At 32.9% G+C, this 25,887-nt stretch overlaps 4 protein-coding genes across 4 annotated transcripts; 1 reads left to right on the forward strand and 3 right to left on the reverse strand.

The window, feature by feature from the left end:
- Nucleotides 1-3,222: 3,222 nt before the first annotated feature.
- On the forward strand, nucleotides 3,223-9,137 carry LOC116113734 (lysM domain receptor-like kinase 3). Its single transcript, XM_031399895.1, has 11 exons — nucleotides 3,223-4,246; nucleotides 5,205-5,282; nucleotides 5,568-5,867; nucleotides 6,253-6,398; nucleotides 6,506-6,595; nucleotides 6,703-6,808; nucleotides 7,075-7,226; nucleotides 7,322-7,419; nucleotides 7,506-7,653; nucleotides 8,265-8,372; nucleotides 8,670-9,137. The coding sequence occupies exons 1-11, from the start codon at nucleotides 3,640-3,642 to the stop codon at nucleotides 8,832-8,834; spliced, it is 1,998 nt and encodes a 665-aa protein (XP_031255755.1). The 5' UTR covers nucleotides 3,223-3,639; the 3' UTR covers nucleotides 8,835-9,137.
- Nucleotides 9,138-10,853: 1,716 nt separating this feature from the next.
- Nucleotides 10,854-13,773, reverse strand: LOC116113760 (clavaminate synthase-like protein At3g21360). Its single transcript, XM_031399925.1, has 3 exons — nucleotides 13,382-13,773; nucleotides 11,446-11,699; nucleotides 10,854-11,368 (listed from the first exon to the last, which is right to left on the reverse strand). Exons 1-3 carry the CDS (start codon nucleotides 13,754-13,756, stop codon nucleotides 11,008-11,010), a joined length of 990 nt encoding a protein of 329 aa, XP_031255785.1. The 5' UTR covers nucleotides 13,757-13,773; the 3' UTR covers nucleotides 10,854-11,007.
- Nucleotides 13,774-16,738: 2,965 nt separating this feature from the next.
- Nucleotides 16,739-21,811, reverse strand: LOC116113716 (putative disease resistance protein RGA3). The gene is made up of 5 exons (XM_031399876.1): nucleotides 21,576-21,811; nucleotides 18,953-21,468; nucleotides 18,652-18,770; nucleotides 18,423-18,556; nucleotides 16,739-17,018 (listed from the first exon to the last, which is right to left on the reverse strand). The coding sequence occupies exons 1-2, from the start codon at nucleotides 21,809-21,811 to the stop codon at nucleotides 20,172-20,174; spliced, it is 1,533 nt and encodes a 510-aa protein (XP_031255736.1). The 3' UTR covers nucleotides 16,739-17,018; nucleotides 18,423-18,556; nucleotides 18,652-18,770; nucleotides 18,953-20,171.
- Nucleotides 19,022-19,819, reverse strand: LOC116113715 (putative disease resistance protein At3g14460). The gene has a single exon (XM_031399875.1). The coding sequence runs from the start codon at nucleotides 19,817-19,819 to the stop codon at nucleotides 19,022-19,024; it is 798 nt and encodes a 265-aa protein (XP_031255735.1).
- Nucleotides 21,812-25,887: the final 4,076 nt, after the last annotated feature.

A 25,887-nucleotide genomic window follows, 5' to 3' on the forward strand; every position in this document is an offset into this window, starting at 1 on the left:
GGTGTATCTAATTAGACTTGTTATTAATGTAGAGTTACTGACTTCCCCCCCCCCCCCCCCCCCCAAATAATAACTTGGAGCTTTGAAAAAGGAAGGTCATAAGTTTTTAGTAGTCAAAAGTTAAATTTTAATGGTTAAGATTGATTAGAATTTAAGTTAGGAGCCCCAGTTGCGCAAACTCTAATGTTTGATTGTCAGAAAATGATAGTGGTTGAGGGATTTTTGTGAGTATAATTAGGGAAGAAAATGATAGTGTGTGGGATTGCAACGATGCGAGAATAGGAAACAAAATATAAATTTGATAATAAATGATATTTTAAAGTCTGTAAGTAAAAAAGTGTCATTGAACCATTATTTAGGTGGAAAAAAGTCGTTTCTTTTGTTTTTTTTTTTGTTTTTTTTTGTTGAGTTTAGGTTTTGTTTTTTGTTTTTTTTTGTTTTTTTTTTTTTGGTTTCGTTAATCGGATGTGTTAGCGGGATTTTTGTGGGTTGTTGTTTTTGCGTGTTTTTGGGGTTCTGGACTTTTGTCTTGTTTATTGTTTTGTTAGGGTTTTTTTTGTGGGTGATTGATTTTTTGTTTGTTGTCGAAGGTTTTTTTTTTTTTTTTTACATTATTTGTGTGGAAAAAAAAGTCGTTTATTACGTCTTAATGTAATAACAAAATTTTTCAAACCTTATTATAAATCAATAAATATTTACCAAATTATCTTTAACGATTTATTTTAATATCTAAAATTTTATGGCATAGGTATTCTTGTATTTATATACCTAAAGATAAATTTTGTGATTTATCATACTTAAGAAGAATTAATGTCATTAACTCTAAATAAAAACCATTAATTAAAGGCTGCGTATATATTTTTAAAATTACTATTCTAGGTTAATGAAATCTGTTAATATAAAATCATTGACTAACTTTGTAAATAAAATTAAATTTTTTTATATTTTGTTTTTAAAAAAAAATTTTATGAAAATAAACAATTTCTATGCATTATTCGAAAACGAATTTAAAATCATAAAAAAAAAAAAAAAAACAACTTATTAAGATATCCAATACCTAAACTAAATACTACTAATTTTGGAACTCTATTATAAGATGATAGAAATTTCATTATTAAAAAGGACATATAATAAATTACATTTATTATGGCCATTATTGTAAGTGAGCATGAGTTATTATTTTCTCATAGACTTTAGTACATTAATAATTAATTTAATTAATTTTAGGGCATGCTAAAATTGCAAGAATGAGACAGTCACGAGAACAATTTAATTGAAAATCTTATTTGTTTGACATTTTAACTGGAACCAATGATGATTTCTTTGGACTTTCTTTTTCATTTATATATTTTTTTATTTCATAGGATCTTGAAAAAAGATTTTTATAATCTCAAAAAAAAAAAAAAAAAAAAAGAACCCATTTCATTTCCACAAATTGGGAATCATAATGCATGGTTTCCAACAATGTCTTAAATTTTGTAAAAATATTTCTATTTGTTTTAAAATATCTAAAATATTCAAAAAAAATCCCACAATTTCTTAATTAAAAAAAAAATCGATTGGAAAGGGTTTATTTTTAATTTGGAATTTAAAAATATAAAAGTAAATTTATAAAAGAAAAAGAGAGAAATAATAAATAAATAATAAGAAAGAATTTTATTTATAAATTAAATTATAATATATCTCTCTGGAATCTTGGGGTTGTGTTTGGGTATCTGTTGGCGTTTTTGTAGATCTCTAACAAAATTTATTTATTTTACAGTTGTCTCCTGTCCACGTGTGGCCCTACCTAGTCAAACCCCCCACTCTCCGATTTTCATGCTTTCCAATTCATCGCCATTTTTGAGCTGCCATTCCCTGTCTCTTGCACCATTACATTAACTACTCTCACTTTTTGTTTTGGTTTACACCCTTATAAGTAATAACTTAATAATTAAGTAAATAAATAAATTATTATTATTATTATTTAATCAAGACATTTGATATAAATTTTATCAAGATTATGTTTAAACACTTTAAATTCAAATATATTAATATTAGTATTAATACTTACAAATTTGGGTAAAACTATTTACATTAATAGATTAATTATAAAAGTAAATTAATAATGATTAAACATTAACTATTCTTTATCCTTGTAAGGGATTTTCGAAAGTAAGTGTAAAGTTCCTCATGATTTGATGATCATCAGCAACGGCTGTGATTACCAATGTTTGCTCTATAATAGATGCAAAAGTAGCGTAACATACTATAACTTTTCTTGTGTCGGATTACGGGGTCAAAGTCGACGAGGATTTACCATTTGACTGAGAGACTCCAAAATGACCAGTCGCCAATAAAGCGGCGATGAAAAGAGATTTTGTGTGTGGGAGCCACACAAAGTGTCACCGGCGAGTCCAGCTTTCGCAACTTGTGCCATCCTTTTCCCAAAACCACCCTTCTTACTCTTCTCGTGACATCAATTTCCGATTTTACCTTCTTATTTTTAATCTTTTATTTCTATTTTTTTTTGGAATAGTAATAATAAATAAATAAATTATTTTCATCCAATTTCGATTATTATTTTAACAAACTCTTCATGTTGGAGAAGCTAAAATATTTTGTATTTTACTGTCTCACCTCCTTCAGTTAGTGAAAATAATAAAAAGTTCAGTAAGGCAATTTGCATATTAAAAAAATGTTAATAAATTATTAAAATTTATTTTTTAAAATGATCCTATATTTACCAAATTGTTTTCACTATTATTTTAAAACTTGTAACCTTTTTTTTTTTTTTTTTTTGTTTGGAGTGTCCGAATCAATTTTGTACAACTAAATTAATCTCCACGATCTTGAAATTAAAGATCAATAATAATAAACTTAAAACCTGTATACATTAAAGAGTTCTATAACAAAACACCTGAGCATCTACAAGTGGTTTAAAACAAAAACTCGAAACTTAACATAAAAAAATATTGTTATAATTACACTTAAGTGAAATTCCTTTGGTAAATACCAGTAGGTTTAAAAAATTAATTATAATTCTTATGAACATTAACAGTTTATAAACAATTTAAAAGATGGAACAGGATTTTTCCCAAAAATTAATTTTTTTTTTAAATTTTTTTTTAACAAGGGGTAGTTTTAGGCTTTTACAAAAGTGGTACCTAAATATCTGCAGGTGGGTGGTTCTCTCTCTCTTTGTCTGAAAGTCGCTTTCTCTTTTTACAGTCTCATGCTCGTTCACCAGTTACCAGATTGAGTGCGAAACAACACAAAACCAGAACAAAACAAGACAATACCATACAAGATAACAACTCTTTGCATATAAACATAACATGTTTTTGCTTTCCTCAGACGACTTTCTTCCTCATTCCTTTCTTCTTCTGTCCTTTAGACCCCCTTAATTTATTTTCTCTCACTTCCCCCACCTCCATTTTTTCATTTATTTTTGATCCAATTCCTGTTTTAGTTACTACCCTTTGAGTTAAATCTACCATTCTTTCACTCATTTATCTAAAGAAGTTATTTTTCTTTACTTGCTTGGTTAAAGTTTTTGTTTTTCTGCTCTGAGTTTAGCTCAAAATTTCTTCTTTTGAGTTTGTATAAGCTGAGGTTTGAGTTTTAGTCATATTTAGTCATAGCTGAAACTTAAAAAAAATGATTCTTGAACGTTTTCATTTCTTGGTTTCATTCTCTGTTCTGGTTCTTGTTTTACAAATCAAGTTTTGTTCATGTTCCTACAACACACAACCCATGAATTGTACGGACACAACTAGGTTATGCACATCTTTTTTGGCGTACGAGATGAAGCCAAACCAGACACTAGCGGTGATCCAAAGCATGTTTGATGTGTTACCAGGGGATGTGACTGTGGAGGGGAATGGTAATGGTTACATTTTTGTGAAGAAAAATTGTTCTTGTTTGTCAACGACAAAGAATTATGTGTCCAACACAACATTTACAGTGAAATCCAATGGAGGGTATGTGTATGATGTGGTTGTAAATGCATATGATGGGCTTGGTTTCTTGAACGGTACTTCAAGGATGGCTAGAGTTGGGGAAGTGGTGTCGTTGAGGCTGTATTGTGGGTGTTCAAGTGCGTTGTGGAATTATTTGATGAGCTATGTGTTGAAAGAGGGGGATACTTTGCAGTCTTTGGCTAGCCGGTTTGGAATTAGTATGGATAGTATTGAGCAAGCGAATGGGATTGGGAATCCTAATAATGTTACTGTTGGTAATGTGTACTACATTCCATTGAATTCAGGTTAGTATATTGATCCTAGTCTTTTTGCTATTTTTACCCTTTTTTGATATAGTTTTATGGTTCTGTGTGGTAGGGGAGGTTTGAATTTTGGGTTAGATTATGGAGGATCAGATTAGTGAGGGTGACTGTTGGCAAATTTAAGATGATATTGGTATAATTTAGATGAATTATATGATTTGCACTATAATATACTTTTTAAATCAAGCAAAGTTAGTGGTCGATGTCCTTAATTTATAATTTTGTGGATTGCTGATTCTAGTAGATGGAGCTGGTTTATAAGCATATTGCTATTGAGTTCTGTTCGGAAGCTTGGTCATGGCTTCAGGATTTGCTTTGAGAGTGAGTTTGGATTGTTCATTTAGTTGGAAATCAATTGGAAATGAAAATATTTAGAATGCTTATGAGAGAGTTTGAGGCCAAGATTATGCATCCAAACTGGACCTGTACCTTAATAAGTCTTTAGCGTGAAAGTATAGAAAAGGCAGAACATTTAACAACTTTGATCAACGAGTGAAAAAATGTTGTCTTACAAACTTCTTCATGTAGATAAATTTCGAAAAGTTAGGGTCTTTCCAAAGTGTAGGCACGAAATAGAAGGCTGAGTTGAGCATGAATATGGCAGACCATTCACATTAGGCTGAATGTTGAAGCAAAATCCTGTTGTTTTATGCAATCGACTTTCGTTGCTAGTACCATTAAACATTCTATGTTAACAAAAGTGTATAAGAGTGAAGCCCTGGAATCTATTGTCGATACAGATTTTTCCGTTATCCTCGCAGAAGGAAAAGCAGAAAGAAAAGAAGAGAGCTTGAAAACTAGGTTCAAGTTTATAATGTATATTGTTTGTATTCTTCTTCTTATTGGCTCTGCAAATTAAATTAAACATTTCCAGGTATGCTTATGTGGTATGTCACTGTTCCTAGCAGTGTCTTATATTTCAATTTATTTTATTTTGTAGTTCCTGGCGAGCCTTATCCTGTGGAGAATGATAGTCCTCCTGCTCCAGTTCCAGCACCATCTGCTGATACCTTTGAAGGTATGAATTGATAAACATTAATTCAAGAAAGGATGGAAATTTGAGGGAAATGAATAATTTGTTTCTAATAGTGTCTATGCTCAAAAGCTGAAGTTATTAATTGGATTTAGTAGAGATGAAATGAGATTGAGAGCTGCCAAATTTAGTTAAACCTTTACCTATGTGGTTTAAATGTATTTGGAACATTTTAAGCTAAAATGTTATCTAGATCTCTATGACTAAGTATGTATTGCTTATCTATGAGCTGTTGAGAAATATAATGACTCATTGACTATGTATTTGCAGCTATTGAAGTTGATCATAAGGATCACGTGCCATATGGATGGATTGTTGGGGGTTTGGGGGCTGGACTTGCTTTAATTGTATTGAGCATAGTTGGCTGTATTTGCTTAAGGTCTTCAAGCTGCTTTACTGAAGGCCGAGGAAATTCTGCTAAAGATCGCAGTGGCAAGAGTTCCCAAAAGTTTCACATTCTTCGGAAGCCTAGTTTCTGTTGTGCTTCAGGAAGGTATGTCGGCAGCAAGTCTGGGGACAACAAGCAGACTACTGCTGAAGCTAGCCACCCTCCAGTTACCATCCCCAAAGGTATTTACAGTTCAAATTGTTGATTACTCTCAAGTTAAATTTTGATCCTCACATTTCATCTCATGATTTTTTTCATTTTCATTTAGGCCTTGTTTAATAGAGTTAAGTTACTAACAGAGTTAAGTTACTTAAATCAGAACACAATAATATTTGTTTGGTGTACATGACTCGGTTGCCTATTGAAACATCATATGGAAAATTCATTTACTTATTTGTTTTATTCTCATTATTTAATTTCATCTACTAAATTTATGAATTTTTGCAATGTTAACGATATCAGGGGCTTCAACTGTTTCTCTTTTCCTTCATCAATCAATATGGTTATATCTTTTTCAGTTTTGAGCTTAGCATCCTTGGCTTGATATTCTAATCTCACTTCTTGCAGCTCTTGGCACTGACGTATTTGACATGGAGAAGCCGGTAGTTTTCACATATGATGATATTCTTTTCTCAACTGATGGGTTCTCTGATTCAAATCTTCTTGGACATGGAACATATGGTTCTGTGTACTATGGCAACCTTCGTAACCAGGTTCTTACTTCTTAGTACTTGACATCTTTTTCAAATTACAGTTCCTGTTTAGGAAAAGTATATTTTCGTCATTGCACAACTAGTAATGTGGATTTTTATACTTTCAGGAAGTTGCTATCAAAAGGATGACTGCTACAAAAACTAAAGAATTCATGGCTGAGATGAAAATCCTGTGCAAAGTTCATCATACTAATCTGGTAAAGCTCTTTGTGATTTCAATGATGACCAATTTGTATGAAATGTGAAGCTTGTTATTCTCAGAGGTTCAAAGAATTGACTCCTATCTTGATTAAAATTTTTGAAGGTAGAATTGATTGGCTATGCAGCTACAGATGATGAGCTCTTTCTTATTTATGAATATGCCCAAAAGGGTTCACTCAAAAGCCATTTACATGATCCTCAGAACAAAGGTAAGATTAATTGAATATATTTGTGTTGGTTCTGGTTGATTTTGGTGTCAGATTTTGCTTGACATGATTTGAGTAATCCCTTTATTGATATAAGACTCACAATGAGTGAAAATCAAAGTGACCCTAACCTTTTTTCACGTGTTTGTGTGTGTTTTCTGAAAAGATGTTATGCCTAACCTTTTTCAAGGTTGGCCACATCTTGTACTGCTTGCTGCAATAATAGGTTTCATGATACTTATGAGTGCAAATGTTTAATTTACTTGAAGGTCATACATCATTATCTTGGATCATGAGGTTACAGATTGCACTTGATGCTGCTAGAGGTCTTGAATACATCCATGAACACACTAAAACCCATTACGTCCATCGAGATATTAAGACAAGCAACATCTTACTTGATGATGCTTTCAGAGCAAAGGTTCTAGCTCATTACATCTAGTTGATTTTTTCATTTTTCAGGGCTTAGTATATATGATTGTATCTCACTGATGATAGTTTATTTCTTGCATGTAGATTTCAGATTTTGGGTTGTCAAAACTTGTTGGAAAAACAACTGATGGAGAAGCCTCAGCAACCAAAGTTGTTGGTACATTTGGTTATTTGGCACCAGAGTAAGTGATAATACTTTTAATTGGCTACTTACATGTCCTTGACAAGTACTTCAGCTTTTCCAACTGTTCTGCTATGGTATTTGCAGATACTTGAGTGATGGCCTGGCCACTTCCAAAAGTGATGTGTATGCATTTGGTGTTGTTCTTTTTGAGATCATATCGGGGAAGGAAGCCATCATACGAACTGAAGGCATGGTGACAAAAAATCACGAGAGACGGTCATTAGCATCTGTTGTAAGTATAGTTATTGCATATTCTGAAAACTTATTTCAATATGTGGATAAACATAGAACTTATGAGAAAGGCGTCTTCCTAGAAACCAATTTGACCAAGCTGTATACTCTGGTCTTGTGCATAAAGTTAAAATTGTCTGTATGGACATCTTTTTCACTTTTCCTTTTTGTAAATCCTTTTTCCAACTAATACAAGTATATATTTTTAAAGGAACATGGCCTTTTTGATTAATACAAGTACATATATATTTTTTTCTTTAAAAAAAAAAAAAAAAAAATTTGGAAGAAACAATTTCAGAAGACAAAACACTTCAGATAGTCAGCACAAGAGGCATTTCCATTTCAGCAGATGGTTGACAGTTAGATGGGAGCTTACGTAAAACTACATCCGAACTTGGAAACTTATGTTGTATTATCAATAAACATTGAACCAAATACTTATGGAAAAATAAACGTTTCATCAGATATGTTGGCAACTGTCTTCTGTGGATGTGTTTCATTTATTATTTGTGATACTACATTATGATTTCTATTGCAACTCTTTACTTAAGCAAACAGCAATATTGATGCTATTTGACTCACTGAATTCCGTTGACGTTTGTTAAATTGCAGATGTTATCAGCACTTAGGAACTCACCTGACTCAATGAGCATGTCAAGCTTGAAAGATTACATCGACCCTAATTTGATGGATTTGTATCCCCATGATTGTGTATTCAAGGTAAATTTATTCACCTTTTGATCTCTTGGGGTCTAAGATAATTGAGATTGTTATAAAAACATGCAGTTGTTCATAGTCCTCACCTAATGACGTGTCGGTAGAAAACCGATAAAGCTGACATCCAAATTAGATTGAAACCTTAAACAAAACAAAAATGATTGTCCTTGTACTGTAAATGACAAGAGAAGTAGGAGCATGATATAGCCTTTGAATAGACAGGTTAAGTCTGGAATTGCATGTACAAGTTAAGTCTAGTGACTCACCTCTTTGTTTCTTCTTGGAATATTTCTTGTTTAGGTGGCCATGCTTGCGAAGCAATGCGTTGATGAGGATTCTATCCTTCGTCCGGACATGAAGCAAGTCGTAATTTCTCTGTCACAGATCCTCTTGTCCTCTGTGGAGTGGGAAGCAACCCTTGCTGGGAACAGCCAAGTTTTTAGTGGCCTTGTCCAAGGAAGATAATAATGGAGGCAATATATTCTCTCCCACCCCTTTAATATCCTCATTTTTTCTTTCTTTCTTTCTTTCTTTACCCCACTTGTTCCTTTTTCCATCTTTATAGCTATGTGTGTATAGTAGAACTGATTTAAAGTGGCTATGTAGTGGTGTTAATAGGTTCTTACAAATTCTTTTTCTTGTTTTTTGTTATCCCTCTTGTTTCAGTCTTAATTGATGTATCTCATTGAAGTTTCATTTGTGTGGGAAAATTTTGGTGTAATGCAAATCATATAATTCGTTAAAAGGTATTCTTAACGTGTGTCTTAACATGTTGTAAAATTTTGATTATTTATTCACAGTTTTTATACAAATTTAAAATTTCTTTAATCTGTGTCATTTTCATGGTCTCAAGAGGCTGGAAAGAGAATGCTAATCCACTGTACTAGAGGAAGCAAAGTTATGCTAAAGCAATCTCTCATGATTCAGCACTTTAATCTTAAAATCTTTGCTTTAATTAAAATAACATCAGGGTGTCAGTGAATTATTGGGAGAGCTTTTCTCCGTTCATTTTAATCTTTAATCTCTCAATTAATGTTGCCAGCTTGTTGCCTTGCCGCCTTGGGAAACTCAAAGATTGGACATTTGAAGTGACAAGTTGTGTAGCAGGTTCTGTTGATCCACCAATCCATCAACAGGAATGCAGTGCAGTTTGTTTGGTGGATAGAAACAGAGAATTTAATGCTAACATTGTCTTGTGTACAGTGACTACAGTCAACTAATGCAGGGAACTCATAAGATTTAACTGAACTCGAGTAATGTACTTATAACAGTAACAAGAGAGCGTGCTGCTCTTGCTCAATCATTTGGGGTGGTCAAACGAAAAGGAATTACAAACTACCTTGACCATCAAAATTGCCAACAAAGAACAGATTAAACTTTGAATACATTGTTACAGATGTCACGTGACCTTGCTTCAAGGTTCAGGCGGTTTGGATTTCTGAAGATTATTGCTGAGTTCCCTTCTGACATGGTTGCAACTATGAACAAGAAGCTAGAGATTCCATTGCATGAAGCTTGTTGTCAAGAGAAAGCCAAGGACGTTGTATAGCTACAAGACTTATGTGAAAATGGAAGTGCATTTTTCACGGCCGGCAGGAAAGGGGCATCTTGATGTGGTGAAGCTTATGTTGAGTTGGTCTTGGCGGATGAACTTTCAAGAAGATAGGGTTGATTTAACTGCTCTTCATGTTGCCAAAAAAATGGGAGACAAAGCTAATAGTAAATTTCACTCTTAATCTGGAACAAATGATGGAGCTGATCAATGTGTTTGTTGAACTCATTTTCGTGGGTTATATAGGGCAGAAATTCTTCAGAACATATCGCAGGTGTGGTCTAATTTTGTTCCAAGAGAATGGATTCTCTCCATTGCACTGTGCTTGAATCAGATAGCAGTTAGAGACAACAACAAATATGGAGATGAATAACAGAATAATATAAATCAAATCATACGAAGAGACATGTTAAATTTGTAAATTCAATGTGTTCATGAATAAAATTACATTCAACCCTTCTCTTGTCACAGAATATGTACTTAATGGTTGGTTGGTTTTGAGGGTGTCATTGATAGTTTTTCAAACTAGGAGAGTGACTAGATATTAACCATTTCTTTAAAATATTCTCACCCACCCCAAAATTTAGAAGTTTGTAACGTGGTTGAAATAACACTTATCTTCTCTCAACCACAAAGTTTAAATCCTAAAGTTTTTAATGAAGACTTGCTTAAAGCTTCCATTTTAAGGGTCCATATACATAAATATTTAGTATTACAGAGTTACACACGACCTTGCTTCAAGGTATGGAAGTGCATTTTTCATAGCCAGCAGAAAGGGACATCTTGATGTGGTGGTGAAGCTAATGCTTTTAGTCAGTCTTGGTGGATCGATCCATGTTGCCACAAAAATTTAGCCAGAGTTGTTTTTTTTCAATTCCTCTCATTTCTATAAATGCGATGATCTTGAGGCATATTATGTCAACAACCCGAATCTCATTAAGATTATACATATCTTTATGTCTTGCAAAGCATAGAAGAGTTGATATATAATCAACGATTAATAAATGGGGGAAAGGGCTTACCCACCCACCCCATGATTCAAAAAGTTTGTAACAAAGTTGATGGGGGGAAAGGGCTTCACCTTCATTACTTGCAAAGTGAAGCTAAAATGCGGCGCGGAGGATTGGATGATCTTCTGGCATGGAGCACAGCCAAGTTGTCTATCAGCAAAACATCACCTTTCTGCCAAGGAATGACAACACATTCCTCTTCCATGATTTTCAGACAATCATAGATTATATCAGCTGGCAATGGTTTGCCATCCCCGAAAGTCACCTCGACAGGATCGTTTTGCTCGCCTTTCCACCCAATATAAGCAGGTACCATGCTGTTGAACCAGATTTTGCGTTGCCTTAATTTGTCATACTTAATAGCTGGAATTGGACCAATGGTTGTTTTCACTCCACCATCCTTCATCCACTCCAATTTCGTTCCCAACTTGGCAGCCCTGTTGAAACATGTTTCTATGAGTCTTGATAAATCAGCAAGCATCACATGTTTTAGTTAGATGATCTAAACACAAACCTTTCTTCAGCCAGGCTCTTGTCATCAGTCGAGAATGTAGATTTCCAGCTGCGGCCGATTGGTGATGAAAGATCATCATTCTCTCCTAGCACCAATGTATAAATCAATCCATGTTGCTCTAAATGTTCAACAAATTCAGGGTACCTCTGTTTCATCCTTTCATAGACAATATGGCTAAGAACTAAAGGAGTTTGTCCTCCGCTACTGGGCTCTATTTCACCGAAGAAGAACAACTTGGACGGAAACTCAGGAAGCTGTTGAATAAGTCCAGTGAGTCCAAAACAAAGACCGGAAAACTTCAATACCGACTTAAAAATAATAAATTTCTTTGTATGAATTCAAAGGATTAATGCTTTTTTAAGAGTAAAAACAAAATTCTAGAAGTTGTTCCTATGTAATTAAGTCAAACATTAAGAATTAACCACAAAAAGCACTTTTTACCATGGTTTTAAAATCCGGATTGGACTAGCCAGTTTCACTGAGAACCGGTCTCTAATCTTATCTAGTGAATGGCTGAAACGGGTTTTAGCCATTGGACAAGATTGACCTGGGACTGAATTGATGGAACAGTGTCAAATTGTTGGTTCAACCGTCGGGTTAGAGAATCGGTGACGTTAGTATGAAATTTATTAATTATTAGAGTTTTAAAATTTTATTACGTCATGCTAATGTCAATATAGTGTCATCGGGTCGGATCCCCCAACCTGGGGATCAGCATCGGGTCCAATTATAAAAACAGTGCTTTTTACCTTTTAATCACTTCTAAAGTAATAACATCAAAATCCTCAAATTGTAAACGCACTCTGAAGTCCCATGTGAAAAACCTTAACAAGTTCAACAATTAAAAAAACCTCAAAATTCTATTTTTAAATAACAAAACACACTAACCAACCCAATGACAGGAGCAAAGATTTTGATTTAGCACGGGCAAACTAAAAGAAAAATTTGAAATATAAAAAAAAATTAGTTTAAAAGTACGAAAAATTGATCATAAAATAAAAAAACTTGAGGCACTAGTTAAAACTTTAATTTTGAATAGACGAAGAATTTAGTCATTATGGATTAAAAAAAATTAATTTTAAAATTATAAACTGTATTGATTGTTTTTATTGATGTATTCTATATTCAATCATAAGAAAGAAAAGAAGAATCAAAGNCTAATCTTATCTAGTGAATGGCTGAAACGGGTTTTAGCCATTGGACAAGATTGACCTGGGACTGAATTGATGGAACAGTGTCAAATTGTTGGTTCAACCGTCGGGTTAGAGAATCGGTGACGTTAGTATGAAATTTATTAATTATTAGAGTTTTAAAATTTTATTACGTCATGCTAATGTCAATATAGTGTCATCGGGTCGGATCCCCCAACCTGGGGATCAGCATCGGGTCCAATTATAAAAACAGTGCTTTTTACCTTTTAATCACTTCTAAAGTAATAACATCAAAATCCTCAAATTGTAAACGCACTCTGAAGTCCCATGTGAAAAACCTTAACAAGTTCAACAATTAAAAAAACCTCAAAATTCTATTTTTAAATAACAAAACACACTAACCAACCCAATGACAGGAGCAAAGATTTTGATTTAGCACGGGCAAACTAAAAGAAAAATTTGAAATATAAAAAAAAATTAGTTTAAAAGTACGAAAAATTGATCATAAAATAAAAAACTTGAGGCACTAGTTAAAACTTTAATTTTGAATAGACGAAGAATTTAGTCATTATGGATAAAAAAAAATTAATTTTAAAATTATAAACTGTATTGATTGTTTTTATTGATGTATTCTATATTCAATCATAAGAAAGAAAAGAAGAATCAAAGCTTAAAATATGGGGCTTTTTTTACGAATACAAAATAGAATTGGATTAATAATTTTCCAGTGTCAGTGGGAGCATGAGTCCACCAGTCGGCCGTAGTGGCTCGGTCCCTGAACTAACCTGAGCCATTTCATGGTGAAACGGAATCTTCTGATGAAGCGGAGACTCATTGGCGGTAAAAACCCGACCAACAACGTTGGTCCGAGGAGCAGCACCACCCATGTATGGCAACTCCTCGTACCCAAAAGCCTCAACAAAGTCGTTGAAGTCCTTGGCTGTCTTAAAATCAAACCCTCTAAAAAGCACAGCTCCTGCTCTATGCAGTAGAGAATCAAGAAACTGTTTCTGGGTGGCAATGGTTTTGGTCAAAAGAGATAAAGAAAACGGAACATTTGTTGGGTTTGGAGAGAGAACTGAAGGGAAAGAAATGGAGTTGCAGTTTCTTTGATGCGGGATCTGGAGTTCTGTGAAAGCGTGGGTATAATGATCTTTCATTTTGATTTTGTTTTCTGTTTATTTGTTCAATGTTTTTGGAAATCAAGTTAGAAGTGTTGTGGGATTCCTGTGTTTGCAGTGGAGGGTGATATAGTGTGGATCATGTCGTTGAGTGTGACCTGGGCGGCAAATGCGTCCAGTTAAGGCGGATGGGAATGAAAAGGGTTGGACTAATCGAGGCTCAACAATGTTCGAGAGCATATCCCAAATTTGGAAATCCTTGTTTTTGAGTAGCATCATAAAGCAGGCGGTGAGAAACAAAAGCTGGGAATTACATTTTACACTCTGCTTCATGATAATTATCGATTTAATAATATTATGCATGCAGCCTTCCCAGAGATGATGATATGAAGAGAAACAGTCAAGCTAGTTAAGCAGCATTTTTATATTTAAGAATTATGGATCGGATTTTCAACAACATTTGGATTACATTAAGCTCAAAGTTTATGTCAAAATTTACGTAAAATTAAGGCATGTATCCAAGGATTTTGAAGGCAATTAATTGGTAATAAAGAATTGATTTCGCTTGAATAGTGTTACACATGACCTTCTTCAAGGTTCAGGCGGTTCGAATTGGTGAAGAATATTGTTGAGTTGCATCCTGACATCGTTGCAACTGTGAACAAGAAGCTCGAGATTCCATAACATGAAGCTTGTTGTCAAAAGAAAGCCGAGGGTTGTAATGCTGCTCTTGCAGACTAATCCATGTTTAGCTACAAGACGTGTATAAATATGGTAGTGCATTTTCCATAGCCTCCAGAAATTAAGGGCTTCTAGATGTAATGGTGAAGCTCATGCTGAGTCAGTCTTGGTGAGTGAACTTTAATTTGAAGAAGATGGGGTTGATTTAATTGCTCTTCATGTTGCCACAGAAACGGGAAACAAAGGTAAGACTGAATTTCACTCGTAATCTAGATCTGGAACAAATGGAGCTGGTCAATGTGTTTGTTGAACTCATTTTTGTGGGTTATGTTGCAGAAATTCTCCAGAACATATTACAGGTGTGGCCGAATTTTGGTCCAAACCCAACAAGAACGGAATTTCTCCATTGCACTGTGCTTCCGAGGGTTGACTTAGACTTTCACTCTGCAATAGAATTACAAAGGTGACATACCACATTGCTCTTGGTAGCCATGCCTGGAAAAGTTCCAACCCTTGAAGAACTCTTGTTGAGCTCTTTGCTTCATAAAAGTACCTAACAAAAGGGGGACAAACAGTGTGTCAACTTGCCATAACATTCAGTCAATATGACAACATCCTAATTATACAGGGCATACCACATACAGTGAATTTTGCAAAAGAAGACTACGCACAACCAGCAGTCAGTATTTCCCATCCATTCCAAAATTTTCTAACTCCTGCAAATAGTTGTACGACACTCATCTTTTCTTCAATGATCAAACTGCAATCAAATGACAAACATACTAAAAGCTTTACGAACAACTTATAGCACTGTAGCACTGCAACTAAATCAGGTAACGGACATGGAGTATTCTGAAACTCTAATATCAAATGACTGAATTTATAACTAATTTAAAGAGACTGTACTACGAAATTATCCAAACAACCCCAAAAGTTTTTACTATCATTTTCACCTACCTTGTTTATTTTTGTTGGTCTCAAAGTTCATGCCTTATGGTCTTATGGAGTCCAACTCTGTCTTCTCTAAACAGAATCTGAATACTGTTCAAATAATAGGAAAAATTCCACATGCAGAATTTCTGAATAAAATTCTATGACAGTCCATGCATATTAATTGACCTTTGTATTAATGTAAAAGTATGGGCTCATGGGTTCAATTTATGTGGGCTTTGAAGGCTTTCCATGGAGGCCTTACTTAAGATTTATGGTCCAAGGCTCCAATCTTCTACAAAGCCCAACCCAAATCCCCACTGGCCTAAATATGCAATGGATTGTATTCATTTCGGATCTTTTCCACGGACTTCAAATTTATCTTTATATTTTACAAGTTTATAGTCGTAACAAATGCCAAAGAAAATTAATATCTTTGAAACTGTAGTCAAATCCTTAAAATTAGGAGCATTTTTGGTTTATAGTTTATTACAATGTTTTTTAGAAGTTTCCATCTCATGTTTACCTATCTTTACCAGTAAAATTTTGGGAAGTAATGAGAAAATGGATCAAGCACCTTTGCTTCAGAACAGGACTCAAAACGGCCAACTGCTCTGAAAATTTTCAAACAGAGCAAATCATCTTCTCCTCTGGATGATCAAATTCTTTTGTTCTCCATCTTCAAGCAACGAAACATCAGCCAAGTAGACAACAATTTACATTCCTCTCAAATCTAATACACAACCTCTTTTAGGAGAACCTCGACGGTACGAGGAGAATTTTATTGAAATAAAAAATAAGGATAACACCTAGACAAGGGGGGACGTAATGAGCCTTACCCTTCAAAAGAATCTAAATACATGATATGAAATGCAAATGCATGAAATACATTAAGATAAGAAAAAACCTATAAAAAAAACTAGTCTTAAGAGGAACAACAATGTAACAAATCTCAAACATGAAATAAACGTTGTCTCGCTAACTAATTTTAATTAGTCAATTCAAACTTGAGCGCCCAAAGCATCCAACTAATAAAATAGCAAAATTGAAGATCAACATTAGCCAGTCTATGTCTGTCCGCGATAAAATTACTTCCTACCAAAATGGAGATAAGAGTTAAGCCATTTCACCCAAATAACCCAAGCAGGTTGAAACTTTATACTATGAGCACATGTTTAAACCGCAACTACCCAGGCATGACAGTTTGCTTTTTCTCTTGAAATTTCTTGTCCGGAGTTGAAACAACACAAAGAAGCTTTGTACTGAAAAACAAGGGAGCGAAAAAAAAAAAAAAAAAAAAAAAAAAAAAAAAGCTTGTCAAAAATCATAATCATCATGATATATACATACCTTCTATGATTGATGATGTTAAATTACTAAATATGATGCTCAAAAGTAAAAGCCACTTGCCTTGGTTTCGGGGCACACATTTGATGACACTGATTTTGCATATAGTACATACTTTGACATTTGGCTTCTTGAATAAGAAAGTTGTCAAGATTTCTGAGAATATCTGAAAATGGAAATGAAAGATATAGTAATAAGACCATTCACATTAAGGAGTTACCTGATCTTCCTATTTATTCCATTTTAAACAAATTTATGAATGCCTCCTGTCCCTTGAATAATCCAAGCAGTATTTTGACCAGAGAGTTTGTTCCTTTACCCTGCGCATTAAATAAACACTTGCCTGCAAAGAGATGAACTCAATTATTTCAGTGCAATAAGAAAATATATATCCTCAAGGCTCAAGTATAAATGGGATAGAATTAGCAGCTAATAGAACATATTTGGGATTTTAGCCTTACAATTGATACTGCATGCATCAAACTGTAAAAGTTCAAGACTACTTTCGTTTGTCAGACACAAAGACTCTCCAAGCAAGTCTTTATCATTAGGCATGGTATTTCTGCTGAGAAATGGTAACAGAGCATATGCATTTATCATTATAAAAAAAAAAAAAATCATTCAAAAAGCTCACACATCTAAGGATCTTTGTACCTGAATATTGAAGGTGAAGAACTAATTCAAAATTCCAACTATGAAAAAAGTAAAAAAAATGTTATTCTGAACCTTCCTCTGTTATCTAGCAGCTCACATTCTGCATGCCACAAACCAATAAAGCTAAGAGAGAGATATTTCCCTTTGAAATCAGTTGTATCTCTTTTAACATTAAATCGTTTTGCTTAATACGTACTCGAAATGATACAAAATATGAATGAAAGATACTTATTTTAACATTAAATCACTTTGTTTAATACACTTGAAATTGATAAAGCTTCAATAAAATTATTCACTTTAATCAATATTTTAAAAAGAAATTAAAACTGCTGCTTATTCGAGTTAACATTACAACATGCAAATCTATTAAGAAAATCTATCCATTTATTTGATTACTATTAAAAATTGTATATAAAGGAAACGAAATTACCCCTAGACGGATAACTAGGAAAAGTGTAGGAGAATTCAGACTCCACTTTCTACCCAAAATCGCCTGTTTCCTTTTCACAACGCTGTTGAAAACAATACATCCATGCATATTTCAGTTGTGGTTACCTTTCTTAACAATGCATCCAGGCATGACAATTTTCTTTTCTCTTGAAATTTGATGTATGGTCTACAAGTAGCAGAAGGGATTTTTTGCTGAAAAAATAAAATAAAAAGAATCTTGTTAAAAATATGATAATCAAAGATAAAAACACCTTCTGTGATGGATGTGAGTATACTATTAAACGTGATACTCAAAAATAAAAACCACTTGCCTTAGTTTAATGACACACATTTGATGAAACTGATACTAAACGTTTTGGTCCATCAAGGAAGTTGACAAGATTTTTGAGACTTCATAACATGGGAAGAAAATCTGAAACAGGAAATTAAATAAATAACTGTGCTCACTACGAAATCAGTTTGATTATTTCAATGTTATAACGTAGAAGTATGTAAATATACTTGATTTTATTACTTACTCTAGACCATAAATGCTAAAAATTAAATCGCATAAAAGCTAATAAAATAAATTTGGGATTTTATGTTTACACCTCAAACTATTAAATTCTTCAAAAGTGAAAACGTCCTTTGAGAAAATGCAAACCTGACAGAGAGCGTGTACGGTTTGTGCCAATTGACTGAAAAATACAAGCCAGTAGTTGCCTCTTTTTTCTTCAGCATGTTTTATCCACATCAGGATTTTCCATCAATTGATTCACCCTTTAAATATGACGCTTTCTTTGATTCATTCAAGAAAAAGGAAAAAGTAAATTTTTTAGAAATAAATAAATAAAAGCATCTTCTAAAAAGCATTCACATCCAAACCATTTTACCTTTATATTGAAGGTGGAAAACCAATCCAGAACTCCCAACTGTTATCAATGTGAAAATGTTATTCTGAAAGCTTCCTCTCTTCTCTGGCTGATCTCATTCTGGTATTCATCTTAAGTTTCTGTATGCCACAAATCAATAAAACTAAGAGTGAGATATTAAAAAACAATAATGATAAAATAAAATTGCTGCTTGTTCTAGATAATATCACAACATGCAATCAATTAAAAAATTGATCTATTACTTTGATTACTTAAAAAAGTACCATCTATTAAAAGGAAATAGAGAAGGGAAAGAAATTACCACTAGGAAGAATCGTCAGTGACAGAGTTGGATAATTTGACATGCTGGTGGGAGAATTCAACTTGCGGATTAAGAAATTTCGATGTGACGGATGCGAGAGATTTGGGCCCAATAGTCACCTCTTTCCTTTTCACAACGCTGTTGTAAAATAGGGCATTCATAAAGCTCCAATTTCTCTAGTGTGCTTGACTGAAGAAGACTGTTTGGTATTCCTTTCAATTGAGGACAGCAAATCATGTGCAAGAAACGCAGACATGGCATAATTGTAATATCTTTTTCATCATTCTTTGTAATCTCATAATCCCACTCTTCCCATTCCCACATGCCTGAAAATGTGAGAGATTTCAATTTGGGGAAGGCAATTGCAGATGTGTCATCACTCTTAATTCCTAAAATTTCATTACCCACACTTTTCACTTTTGTGATGTGCCTTATTTTGAGTACTTCAAGGGATGATAATTTCCCTAAAGAAGGCAAATGCTCAATGCTTACGCATCCATCAATACTTAACACCCTCAGATTAGTTAATGACACCATCCAATTGGGGAATAATGTGCTGCCTGCGTAGTTTTGAATATTTAATTTCTTTAAATTTGGAGGTGGCTGTAAGGCTTCAAGAATTACCTTATCATTCTCGTTTATTCTAGGCAGAACCAAGTACTCTGTTTTATGCTCAAAATATAAATCCAAAGAAAGGAGATTTTGGTTATTCTTAAGCCCCTCACCCACGTCTCTCAAATATCCCAACCCTTTTATACCCAGATAATGAAGATTGTTGAGGTGTTGTAAACAATCAAGACTACATGCTTTCGTATTATCACTCACTGCGAATTCTTGTAACGTCCGAAGACAAGTTAATTTCTCCATTCCTTTTGGCATGCACTCTAATCTTTCAATTCTATTGTTTATCAAATGTCTCAAGTTTATTAACTTTTCCATCTTTTGAGGTAGTTTCTTGAGATAGTGACATTCACTGATATCTAAGGTTTGTAAATTATATAATTCACATACTACTTCCGGTAATTCTGTCAATAGCAGATTATCACTTAAATTGAGGTATCTCAAATGTATCAGTTTTTTAATTCCTTTTAGAACTTCAGCAACTCTAGGATTAAATTGCATTCCAATACCTAGTGCCCTTAAATGTGTCAATTTAGCTAAAAACTTTGAAAAGTGGACATTAATTTCAAAAGAACCCCAGTGACAATCAATAAGGAGGCTACGTAACGTTTTTGACATTACAGATAGAGACAAGATTAGCTAATGAGACCTCTTCACCCGCCAACATTGCATGATGACCTTTCTCATTCTTAGTAAGAAATAGAGTAAAGTCATGTACTATATCATGCATCTTACATCCTATAATACTATTATCATCATAATTCTTTTTCAGATCTTGAAAGAGAGATCGTGCAACTAGAATATCAAAATACTCTTCACCAATTAATTCCATCTCCTTATTTTGTTCCAAATCAAGATAACCTTGAGCCATCCATAATTTTATTAATTCATCTTTATTTATATCATAATCTTTTTTAAAGATGGCACAATATGAAAAACATCTTTTCACCATAGATGGTAAATCATTATAACTAAGAAATAGAGTGGAAAATAAATCTTCTTCAAACTTTTCTAGTTTCCACATTTCACTATGTAAGACACTTTCCCACTCTTCTTTACCTTTTTTAAAACGCAAGAGACTCCCCATAATCTTTGCAGCAAGAGGTAAACCCTTGCATTTGCCTACAATTTTCCTACCAATTCCTTCTAATTCTTCACATTCATCAGGGGATTTCTTAGAGAACGCTAAACTTTTAAACAATGACCAACATGACTCTTCGTGCAATTCATTAATAGTGATGATGTCAATTGATTTCATCACTTGTGCAACTGTCTTATTGCGTGTGGTAATTAAAATTTTACTTTCATAATGACCATTCTTTAAACAATTGTACAATGGTACCCATTTATCATAATCTTCTGTCCATACATCATCTAGGACAAGAAGAAATTTTTTTCCCTCAATTGATTCACTAATAGACTCTAAGACAGATTGTAATGCACCTAAATTAAAGGGACGACGCGTTAGAGCCTCAATGATCTCCTTGGCTACCTTGAACTCGTCAAAAGGGTCTGATACACAGACCCACATTCTTTTTTCAAATTTGTTTACCACCTCATTATTGTTATAAGCAAGTTGAGCTAGAGTTGCTTTACCCATACCTCCCATGCCCACAATTGAGATGATATGGAGGCTTCTACCCTCACGACTAGTACTCTCACCCAACAATTTGCTTACTAAAGTAGCGTTCTCCTCATTTCTACCATAAATCTCAGAAACATCAACAAAGGAGGTAGTTGGGTCACGTTGAGGTTGTTCAGTACTTCTAATAGGTTGTTCAGTACTTCTAATAGTAAAACTATACCTATCTTTCTCTTTGGCAATAGCATCTAGTCTTTCGTTTATATCCTTAATCTCAAGACTAATTCTACGACGAAAATCGAGTTGACTGAAACTAAAGCAAGAGGAGTGAAGAATGAACGTACCCTCTTAGGAATAGAAGCATTTTCAACTGCCTTTGCAGCTTTCAATTTCAGAATTGAAGTCCTCCACTCATCCAACACGTCTTCCATGTCATAGGCTGCATCTTTGAGCTTATCTAACCAAAGTTTCACAGCCTTGTCCTTCACTTGCTTTTCTTCAGCATCCCTGAGCACGGCCTGGACGGTTCCTAGAGTGCTGGGTAGGCTCTCAACCGCTTTGCCAGCACCCGTCACAAGACTCACCCCACCTTTTATTTCTTGAACAGCAAAAGAAGTCAGCTGCTCCAAGACAATTGAAACAATTGCATCAGCCATTGGAAATAGTAACAAATCAAAGAGAAGAAATTGGGATATGAAGTTTGGTTGTTCTGTGAAAATTATCCGTATGCAATCCTGTCAAATTTTATAGTGTATGATTGATTGATTTTAACTTTACTGTGAATAATTTGGTTACAGCGGAGACCCACCACGTGAAAATCGATCAAAGTAAAAGTCTAAAAGATTGAAAAGAAAAGACAAAGAAAGCACTTGAGTTCAGCTTAGTGCTGGATCCAAAGGCGTTTCATATAAAGTGGAAATACATGATTTGCCAAAACGTGTTTCATGATTTGCCACTTGGGCATCAATAATTGACTTGCATAAAAGTAATTTCATCTTTGAACTTTCGTACTAAATAATTGATTTTCATTAAAAATTACATATTATAAATGATAGAATCCTTGTTAAAATTATTGATAAAAAAAAATATATTTGTAATATTGATCATTTATGTAATATTGATCATTATTTAATTTTCTTTTGAATTGCTTAATTACCTAAATGTATGATACTGGGTCTAAAAAGAAATCAAATAATCAACCCTAGATCAAGTGGATTGATAAACAATCAACAATGTATAAACAAAAAAAATAAAAGAAAATTGATAAAAGTATTTCTATACCTATGTATTTCGATTGAATTTCAAAACACCTATCCTTAAATAAATGCAAAATAATGTCTTTAAGACTAGTATTTACCTATTTGACCAATTTAATTAATTTATTTTTAAGTATGAAAAAGTAATTTATAATTTTTTTAATTATATAATTGATCAATTGTGTTTTCGTACGTGTAAATTTGAAGATGTTCTGTTTATTATTTTGTAAACGTATTAAAAAAAAAAAAATTAAAATTTGATTGACATTGGATATCTTATCATAGAAAGTTTTTACTTAAATACTAAGAATAATACTAATGGACAAAGCCAGAGCTCAATGGGCGCTGGACTTTTTTAATTTTGCTTTTAATTTTTTACGGTGCACCTTTCTTTGTAAATCTTTCATTTCTCGTATGTAAACTTTGTTATATATATTATTGTTGAAGTTTAAAAGGTTTTGCTAAGAGTATATACTGATTATACATGTTATTTATTTAATTTATGTGTTTAATGATAATATTACACGTTTTAAATAAAATCTTTGATTTTTCATCTAGTCTTATCTTAAGTGAAGTTGACATAATATTAAATCACTTCACTCTATATCTATTTTTCAAAATCATAAAAAAGAATATATAATTTGGGATGAAAAATTTCATAATTTCTTGTAATTTATACGCAATTTCGTGAATTTTGTGAAAGTGAAATTGATTGGTAGCTCTTCCTTATGATGTGAAACCAAATTACAATTTACAAGTTACACTAAAAACAATCGATAAATTAATTTATACACATGGTGGTAGTCCTGAGTAGAAAAATATCTGTATGTGTTAGATTTTCAAAAAATAATTGAACGGTGATGATGCATTGGAGTACAAATCCTGAGATAAATAATGAACATTATATATATATAGGTAGAGAAAATAAAGAAAACGGATAAAAGTAAATGCGACATAACTGTTTATGTCATTGACCTATATGGGTTACATCTATGGTAATAGTATAACAAAGATTTTTTATTATAAATAAAGAGAGTAGAATGATAGAACCTCCTTGGTAAATTTTCGGTGAGAGCAATAATTGGAGGAGCATAATGGACCCTCCACTTGAGAAAATTTTATACAAGTTTTAGCTTTAGTATTAATTGAGAAAGGCAGCTGTTAATGGGCCCTCGACTTTTGAAATTTTGCTTTAACTTTTTATACTATTAAAATTTAAAATTTAACCTTAAGAATAATATTTGTTGCTTTCTAATATATAATTTTGTTCTTAATTATTTATCTAAAAAAGATCAGGTATACTATTAGGCTCTTAGGTTTTAGTTTGTGTCTATTAAACTCTCATAGAACCATTCACAATAGTTTAATTAGGTATAAAACTATTTTATGTAGACGCAGTTTTATAGAAAAAACCAACTAAATAGCCAAGGAAACAGGGTAAAACAGGAGGGGATTTGTTTTTGACTGGCAGAAGGTGTTCCAAAAAAAGCTTATACTTTCTTTTCTAAGTTTCATGGAAGTAGCCACCAAATTCAATACAACAAATTGACTTGACTCGTGCTATAGACGCAATAAAATTTCCAATTTTGACTTTAGAATTTCATTTCTAAAAACAAAAACATCAAATTCATTAATAAACGACTTGACTCGTGACATAGACGCAACTTCATATTTTCTTCCTCCAATTCGGAAGCTTGTGAACTGTGATTTTATCATACAGTGATGGCAAGTGGACCAATTCAACTACCATCACCTACACGTAAACTGATTGAAACTGATAGAAACACTACGTGGCATCAAATAATTGGTGTTTTCATAAGTCTTACCACAAGTCAGTCATAAGTGAAGGTAGATCGTGCAGTATTGCATGGATCTAACTGTACCTAATCCTATACAATTGGAATTTAGTTATTATGATCATTAGACTAAAAAGAAATCAAATAATCAGCCCCTAGATCAAGTGGTTTGATGAACAATCAACAATATATATACAGAGAAAATAAGAAGAAAAATAATAAAAGTAGACGAGACAGAGCAATTTATGTGTTCACCCATTTGGACTACGTCCATAATAATGGTATAATAGAGATTTTTTACTAAAAATCAAAAGAATAAAATGATACAATCTCTTTGAAAAACTATTAGAAAATCTATCCTTAACAAAATTAAGCATATTATAAAATGAAAAAACTATTGAGTTTGCATTTCCTAGCAAACATAGGGATGATTAACTGAGAGATGATATGAAACAAAGAAAGTGATGCTAACATATACCTCATTCTATTTCAGCATTGTCCAAATATGATGAACAAGGGATGATTAATTTGCTTAAGTAACAAGAGATTCTTGGATATGATTTTCTTACCATAAACAGCCCAATTACTGAAGAAACAGAATTGATGAACTTTATTATAAATGACACATTTCACTGCTCAAATCACCCGAGGTTAAGTCATGAGAAAAATCAGATCAGTCCTTTGCAATCTGCATGGCTACTGTTACATGCCAGAGATATCTGTAACTTCCTTCTTCTACCAAATGGCAGATTTACAAGTTGAAGCCACACCATTATCGAAAAATTAAACTGTTGTTTTAAACTGCAAAAATACAATAGAGTACATAAAATGCAATCTCTCCTTATAACTAATAGCTCTTGGTGTTGGATTTAATTATGTGAATGGTATATGGAAGTAATTTATGAGGTGGTTACATTTAAAATTTAAATTAATGTAAAAAGTAAATAATAGATTTTAAAAGATAAAAAAAAATGAAAATGAAATCAGGTTGGCAGAATCGTCAGAATTAGGCATCAAAACTTGTGTTGATAACAGTTGAAAACATTTTTGAGACTAATTTTACATATAAAAAAAATACTAAAAAAAAAATAAAAAATAAAAAAAAATTTTATATTGTTATATAATATATTATTTCTTTACCAGGAAAAAGAAATTTAAATTGACTCGCTCAAAGATAAAATTACCCAAACAAAATGTTGAAGTTCCCAACCGACTCCCTAAACGCTTAACGAACTCTTTCTCCTTTCTTCTTGACAAGGGTTCCGCAAGTGTAGGGAATCGTGCAAGTAATATAATTTGAGTAAACGGATGTTGAACCCTAAAGAATTACTAGTTACCAAGTACCAAAATAAACTATCCTACTACTATTTGATTAACCAAAATTTCATAAGATTAAATAATTAAAACTAACATTCTAAAACTAAAACACTAACGAAAACAAATCACAAATCAAATAAAAAATTTGTTGTAAAAACAATAGGACTAAACCTAGGACATAGATTTCACACCAATTTACTCTTATATATTGACTTAATGCTAACAATGTTAAGCTTTTTCTCCAAGTCAAACTCCCTAGAATTTCAACAACTTTTTCTCTGAACATTACTATTAAGCCTTTATTAATACCCAAAATACTTTAAATGGATTTAAGTCTTAAGAAATCATTACGCTCTATGGAAT

Source organism: Pistacia vera, unplaced genomic scaffold (assembly GCF_008641045.1).
Source record: "Pistacia vera cultivar Batoury unplaced genomic scaffold, PisVer_v2 Contig69, whole genome shotgun sequence".
Classification (NCBI taxonomy): Eukaryota; Viridiplantae; Streptophyta; class Magnoliopsida; order Sapindales; family Anacardiaceae; genus Pistacia; species Pistacia vera.

Excerpts from the sequence above, each read along its gene's own strand:
- LOC116113734 (XM_031399895.1), top strand. The coding sequence starts at position 3,640 with ATGATTCTTGAACGTTTTCATTTCTTGGTTTCATTCTCTGTTCTGGTT. Across the intron at positions 6,809-7,074 it reads ACATGATCCTCAGAACAAAG|GTCATACATCATTATCTTGG; the intron begins GTAAGATTAATT and ends ATTTACTTGAAG. Across the intron at positions 7,654-8,264 it reads GACGGTCATTAGCATCTGTT|ATGTTATCAGCACTTAGGAA; the intron begins GTAAGTATAGTT and ends GTTAAATTGCAG.
- LOC116113760 (XM_031399925.1), bottom strand. The coding sequence starts at position 13,756 with ATGAAAGATCATTATACCCACGCTTTCACAGAACTCCAGATCCCGCAT. Across the intron at positions 11,700-13,381 it reads TTCACCATGAAATGGCTCAG|CTTCCTGAGTTTCCGTCCAA; the intron begins GTTAGTTCAGGG and ends CTTATTCAACAG. Across the intron at positions 11,369-11,445 it reads AAGAGCCTGGCTGAAGAAAG|GGCTGCCAAGTTGGGAACGA; the intron begins GTTTGTGTTTAG and ends ATGTTTCAACAG.
- LOC116113716 (XM_031399876.1), bottom strand. The coding sequence starts at position 21,811 with ATGGCTGATGCAATTGTTTCAATTGTCTTGGAGCAGCTGACTTCTTTT. Across the intron at positions 21,469-21,575 it reads GCCTATGACATGGAAGACGT|TTTCAGTCAACTCGATTTTC; the intron begins GTTGGATGAGTG and ends CTCTTGCTTTAG.
- LOC116113715 (XM_031399875.1), bottom strand. The coding sequence starts at position 19,819 with ATGGAGAAATTAACTTGTCTTCGGACGTTACAAGAATTCGCAGTGAGT.